The sequence below is a fragment of the Austrofundulus limnaeus genome, unplaced genomic scaffold (assembly GCF_001266775.1).
Source record: "Austrofundulus limnaeus strain Quisiro unplaced genomic scaffold, Austrofundulus_limnaeus-1.0 Scaffold47, whole genome shotgun sequence".
NCBI lineage: Eukaryota > Metazoa > Chordata > Actinopteri > Cyprinodontiformes > Rivulidae > Austrofundulus > Austrofundulus limnaeus.
Genome location: NW_013952449.1, coordinates 2,618,170 through 2,625,032, shown reverse-complemented (window position 1 = coordinate 2,625,032; position 6,863 = coordinate 2,618,170). Strand labels below are relative to the sequence as shown.

At 41.9% G+C, this 6,863-nt stretch overlaps 1 protein-coding gene across 1 annotated transcript in view; it reads left to right on the top strand.

Annotated features, from left to right (window-relative positions):
- Positions 1 to 4,626, top strand: part of dohh (deoxyhypusine hydroxylase/monooxygenase) — a 16,521-nt gene extending 11,895 nt beyond the window's left edge. The window contains exons 3-6 of the mRNA XM_014008093.1: positions 939 to 1,106; positions 1,362 to 1,438; positions 1,518 to 1,773; positions 3,931 to 4,626. Coding sequence (XP_013863547.1) covers positions 939 to 1,106; positions 1,362 to 1,438; positions 1,518 to 1,773; positions 3,931 to 4,247 — 818 coding nt within the window. The 3' untranslated portion in view covers positions 4,248 to 4,626. The remainder of the gene's footprint in view (positions 1 to 938; positions 1,107 to 1,361; positions 1,439 to 1,517; positions 1,774 to 3,930) is intronic.
- The last annotated feature ends 2,237 nt before the right edge of the window (positions 4,627 to 6,863 follow it).

Below are 6,863 nucleotides of genomic sequence, written 5' to 3'. Positions count from 1 at the left end.
AAAGAGACAATCAACCATCCACACTCTGTCACACCTAGAGTCACACAGAAGAGCTCCAGAAGGTTTCAAACTGAGAACTCTGGACTCGGATCATCTGCTGCACACAGTTCTGATCACTTATTATCAATAATAATTTTATTGATAATTATCATGAGGAGTCCTTAACTAGTATATAGTTAGGCAATTAAATATTTATGTATGTGTAAACTTATTACCATAATTGCAGGTGAGTCATGTAAATTTATGTTTTTATAAAACAAGTAGCCCCCCCAAGACCAATTACCTAGGGGAAACACTGCAAATCCCTTTAAGCAACAGGAACAAAGTGCTAACCCTGCTGTCAGTAAAACAGAACAGTGACAGTACATAATTAAAGCCTAAAAAGCAAAGCATTATCATAAAACAAAAACATATCAAATCTGTTAGAAAAAAAAAAACAAAAATTCAACTAAAACATCTGTATCTCAGATTATGTCAAAGACCAAGGAGCAGAGATGAGTTTTAAGAAGTTATTTAAAAGCAGACAAGGCAGTTTCCTCATTTTAATCACAAATCCCCTCAAAGATTGATTAACTTAAAGATCAGTATCCACTTTGACCTCCAGGCTTGTGATTGGTGTGGTTTATCTAGATCTGCATGCTCAGTGGAGCTGTCAAAAAAAAAACACGTCAGTGATAGTTAGGGATGTCCTGCGCCGTTAAGTATTGGATCAGGGAACCAATCACAGACCTGGAAATCAGAAACCAGAGCACCAACTGTGATTTTCTTCTTCTGTTGACCAAAAGAGCATTGACAAAAAAGGGAAACCTAGTTTTATAATATAGTAATGTTGTAAGTTTAAATCATTTTAACTTTAATCCAGTCAGTTTATAGAGTGCCAGTACTTATCTGATTTAAACATGGCTAACATGGTTTTCCTTGTTATTTTTTCCCTCCAGGTGCTGAAGCTATAGAATGGATCAGCAAGGCGTTCACTGATGACTCGGCTTTGCTGAAGCATGAGTTGGCCTACTGCCTGGGACAGATGCAGGACACACGAGCCATCCCCGTTTTAACAGATGTTCTCAAAGACAGAAGTCAGGAACCCATGGTCAGGCATGAAGCAGGTAAACATGCGCTCACATTGGCTGTTTCTCCCACCAGAACCGGTACAAGACTGGTTCTTTATTTAAAAAAAAAAACAGTGAAGAACTACTTTGGTTTTCCACATCCAGAGAGAGAAGCAGGAGCCCATAAGTCTGTTTATTTTTACTCTTCTTATACATCCTGTTTGAAACGCTTTGAGCGATGTGTTTCATTTGTCTTTATCGATGTCGATGATCTGCATCTCCTTCGTTCTGTTTGCCTCGCCGCGCTTGTAGGAGAGGCTCTGGGAGCGATTGGAGACTCGGTGGTTCTGGACCTACTGAAAGAGTACTGCCAGGATCCTTTCATAGAGGTAGGAGCCCCAGAAACAAGTTCTTTAAGCCCATATTCTGGCCCAGATCAGTGAGAAATAATCTGCGTTTTACCTGCAGGTTGCAGAGACGTGTCAGTTGGCCGTTCGTCGGCTCGAGTGGTTACAGAGTGGTGGAGAATCGGAGCTGGAGGACGGCGGCACAGATAAAAACCCCTACTGTTCTGTAGACCCGGCCCCTCCAGCACAGAGGAGGAACGTGTCGGAGCTGCGCTCTGCTCTGTTGGATGAGAGTCTGCCGCTGTTCGAACGTTACCGAGCCATGTTTGCCCTGAGGAACCTGGGCACGGAGGAGGCTGTGCTGGCTCTGGGAGACGGTGGGTACTGGACTAACCTGGACTAGAACAAGTCTGAACACGTGCTCAGGACAGAGTGTGAGGCAGGGGTGGGCAATCCTGGTCCTAGAGTAGGGTTTGGCATCGAGCATCGATTGGAACCAAGATTAACAAGACGATTTTCTTACGTTTTGATTCCTAGTTTGATACGCAGTCCTACAACTGGAAGACGTAGCTTGTTTTTAGCTCTGTGTTTCTTGCAAACTTAACTACTTCTGCATACTTTTTATTTCAGCCGTTTAGACGTATATAGATTTATTTAGAGAAATATTTTTCATAATATCAACACACACGACCTCTTCTGTTCCTTCAAAAACATACAGTGGTTTGCAAAAGTATTCATACCCCTTGAACTTTTCCATATTTTGTCACATTACAACCACAAACATAAATATATTTCACTGGAATTTAATGTGAAAGACCAACACAAAGTGGTATACAATTGTGAAGTGGAAGCAAAATTTTACATGAATCAAAACATTTTTTACAAATAAAAAACTGAAAAGTGCGACGTGCAAAAGTATTCAGCCCCCTTTTCCCTGAGTGCAACCAATTGCATTCAGAAGTTGCCTGATGACTGCTAATGACTCAAAAGGGTCCACCTGTGTGTAATCTAATCTCAGTACAAATACAGATGCTCCGTGACGGCCTCAGATGTTGGTTAAGAGAATATTGGGGAGCAAACAGCATCATGAAGTCCAAAGAACACACCAGACAGGTTAGGAATATGGTTTTGGAGAAGTTTAAAGCAGGCTTAGGTTATAAAAAGATTTCCCAAGCTTTGAACATCTCACGGAGCACTGTTCAATCCATCATCCGGAAATGGAAAGAGTATGGCACCACAGTAAACCTGCCAAGACAAGGCCGTCCACCTAAACTTACAGGCCGAACAAGGAGATCACTGATCAGAGAGGCAGCCAAGAGGCCCATGGTGACTCTGGATGAAATGCAGAGAGCCACACACAGCTCAGGAGGGGGAAACTGTCCACAGGAAAACAATTAGTCGTGCACTACACAAATGTGGTCTTTATGGAAGAGTGGCAAGGAGAAAGCCATTGTTAAAAGAAAACCATAAGAAGTCCCGTTTGCAGTTTGCCAGAAGCCATGTTGAGGACACAGCAAACATGTGGAAGAAGGTGCTTTGGTCAGACGAGACCAAAATTGAACTTTTTGGCCACAATGCAAAACGCTATGTGTGGCGGAGAAAGAACACTGCACATCACTCTGAAAACACCATCCCCACTGTCAAATATGGTGGTGGCAGCATCATGCTCTGGGGGTGCTTCTCTTCAGCAGGGACCGGGAAGTTGGTCAAAGTTGATGGGAAGATGGATGGAGCCAAATACAGGGCAATCTTGGAAGAAAACCTGTTGGAGTCAGCAAAAGATTTGAGACTGGGGCGGAGGTTCACCTTCCAGCAGGACAACGACCCTAAACATAAAGCCAAAGCTACAATGGAGTGGTTTAAAAAAAAGAATATTCATGTGTTAGAATGGCCCAGTCAAAGTCCAGACCTAAACCCAATTGAGAATTTGTGGCAAGATCTCAAAACTGCTGTTCACAAACGCTCTCCATCCAATCTGACTGAGCTTGAGCTGTTTTGCAAGGAGGAATGGGCAAGAATTGCAGTCACTAGATGTGCAAAGCTGGTGGAGACATACCCTAAAAGACTTGCAGCTGTAATTGCAGCAAAAGGTGGCTCCACAAAATATTGACTCAGGGGGGCTGAATAATTTTGCACATCGCACTTTTCAGTTTTTTATTTGTAAAAAATGTTTTGATTCATGTAAAATTTTGCTTCCACTTCACAATTGTATACCACTTTGTGTTGGTCTTTCACATTAAATTCCAGTGAAATATATTTATGTTTGTGGTTGTAATGTGACAAAATATGGAAAAGTTCAAGGGGTATGAATACTTTTGCAAACCACTGTATTTTCTTTGAAATCCTCTTCAGCTTCTGGCTCTGTCTTTGTCTTATTCTGCCTTTATCCCAAAGCTTCAGCCTTTTGTACTTTTAGCTAGCATTCTGCTTCTTTTAGCTGTGACCACTCTGTTTCAGCTTCTTCAGCTCTTTTATTCTTCTCCATGCAGAACGTGTGATAAGTTTTTAATATATAGTTTTCATTTTGGCTCCAGGGTTGCAGAGCTCCAGCGCTCTGTTCCGCCACGAGATCGGCTACGTCCTAGGTCAGATGCAGCACCCGGCAGCGGTCCCGGCCCTGCGCGCGGCCCTGGAGCGCTCCGACGAGAACCCCATGGTGCGCCACGAGGCGGCGGAGGCGCTGGGCTCCATCGGGAGACAGGAGTGTCTGGCCGTGTTGCAGTCTTACCGTGACGACCGAGAGCGAGTGGTGAAGGAGAGCTGCGAGGTCGCCCTGGACATGCTGGAGTACGAGAACAGCGAGCAGTTCCAGTACGCAGACGGACTAGTCCGGTTGAAAGATCAGCTCTGACAGGACCGGGTAGCGCTGGGGAACCTTCACAAACAAATGTCACATCATTTAAAAACTGCAGGACCTCGATGGATGAAGCCTTACTATAGGAACAATACTCTTCAGATCAAGAACTGAACTGTTGTCCACGTATGACTTACTTAAAGAACCAAAGTAAATTAAAACAAATGCATAGTATATCATTTTAAGAAGAAAAAAGAAATAAAAGTTCTTATAATGAGGATCAGTAACTACAGTAGCATCATGCCTCTTGTTTGAGACTTGTACAGTACACACAACCCACCAGGTGAGGGCAGTCAACACAGATCTGTTATTTCTACATCTTAAATTTTCAGCTTCCACAGAATTATACTTTAATTAAACCTGTGAGTTTAAAAGTAAACCTGTCTATTTGTGCTGCTGTGCACAATATCTCACTCCACTGGATCTCTGGAAACAAAATTTTTTGGATTAAAAAAATTATATTAGAAAAAACTTCAGAAAGAAGCTAGAAATTCAGAAGAATAGCCTATATGCCACGGACATCCTGCCCAGCACTGGATGCCACTCCCAACACTTCCGGTTCACGGTCAACACAGTGTTAGCAAAAGTTTTTTTCACCCGACAACGACTCTTAATGATCTCCACAGTACAGAATTAGCATATTACATGTACCAACATAAACACAGGAGACGTACAGGTTCAGCCAAGTGGAAAGAAAAGTGCTCGGGGGGGGGGGGCTCGTGACTTGGCTTTAGTCTACGCTGTAATATACACTCTAACAAGTTTTTACTTTTGCATAAACCTCAAGACAAAGTCACATAAAAGCATTTCATATAACAAGCGCGCGCACACACACACCTACCTTTGTACCGGCTGCTGTGTTAGCTTCCTGTTAGCTTCCTGCTAGCTGTCGTGTGGAGGAGGTCTTTCCTCTCTCTTGGCAGTAAAAGGGGATAAATGTACATTTCCCTTTTGTAACCTCCGTCTTCTCATTTCTGATGCTGGCTCTTGAATATCCTCAGGTTAGAAATGCTGATTACAAACACAAGCGTGAGCTTTTAAAGATAAGTTTTCCCTGTAATGCTATGATCCTCTGCTGTCACCTCCTCATCTAAAGGAAAAAGGAGAAAAACTAACTACTCGATCGTACCTGCTGCTTAGTGGCCACAACGGCACACAACAGAACTCACGTTTTATACCAGTAGATCACAGATGCTTTAACTTTTGTGACTTTTTCACAGACTAGGACTAGCAGCTAACGGTAAAAACAGGCAGGGAGTGGAAGGGAGGAGCGTGGCAAGAATTTTACTGGAAATACGTCATTAATGACCGTGGCATATAGGCTATTGTTTTGTGTTTAACGTGTTAGGCAGTGATATTTCTCTGAAAAATCCTAAAGCTGAATCTTGTTGCCATTTTTTAAATTTTAATTAAATTCTGCAGCTCTTATGCCACTGGGTTATCTTTCGATCACAAGAACACAGCTTTGGCTGCAGATCTGTTGTTATGCAGAATGTTTTTTACTGTCTCTCATTCAGAAATCCTGGTTTTCCTCTGTCCACTCTCATTTTCCACTCATTAGTTTCAGTCTCCATCACAACCGTCTGACTCTCCCTTCAGCCAGGATGAAAACATAAAGGCAAACTGAATGATGCTTTCCTTTACAAGTTGCACGGAGCTGAAAGAAGGGAAGAGGAAGAAGATGTATGCAACTACATTCAAATGAGGTTTTAAATGTCAGATGCAAATGAAAGGTTGGGGAAACAAGATGGTATTTGTAGGCAAATTAAGGAGAAATTGCTTTTTTTGCCTTTGGATGTGTGGTGGGAATAACGAGACAACTTTTTAGGAATAAAAAGGATTTTGTTATAATTTAAAAAGGTATTTTTATCCCTCTATTTCGCGCGGGACAATAAAGGCTGTTTCTATTCTATTCTATTTAATATAGTGGTCATAGTATTTTCCATGTGGACAGAAAAAAGGTAGTGCAGCATAAATCGTTTGTGTTTGCAACACTGACTTGTTCTTTATAAGTATTGATGAAGTATTGATGATGATTGATGCTGATGGGCTACTTCAGGCTCGTCAGCCATAGATGCCAAACGTTTTCTCCTCTCCGTGATCAAAAGCCTGTAGGAAAAAAAAATGTATGGCTTTTAAAAAAATTAGGTATGCATTGTCAATTTTAAATGAAAACTCCCAAAATCATTTGAGAAACTATAAGAACTTGAGTTGAATACAACTAATCAGAACCAGCCTCTGCCATGTTCTAAGCCAGGAGTCTTCAACTTTTTTGAGTCTGGGACCCCAAAACTGATGGAGATATGGAGCAAAGATTATTTACTCAGGCTGAGAGTGAAGCTGTTCAGCTGGTGTTTTATTCTTCATTTAATCACTTTGATACATGTTGGATTGGTAATGTATGTTTAAAGAAACCACTTTGAAATATATACACTCACCGGCCACTTTATTAGGTACACCTGTCCAACTGCTCGTTAACATTTAATTTCTAATCAGCCAATCACATGGCGGCAACTCAATGCATTTAGGCATGTAGACATGGTCAAGACAATCTCCTGCAGTTCAAACCGAGCATCAGTATGGGGAAGAAAGGTGATTTGAGTGCCTTTGAAC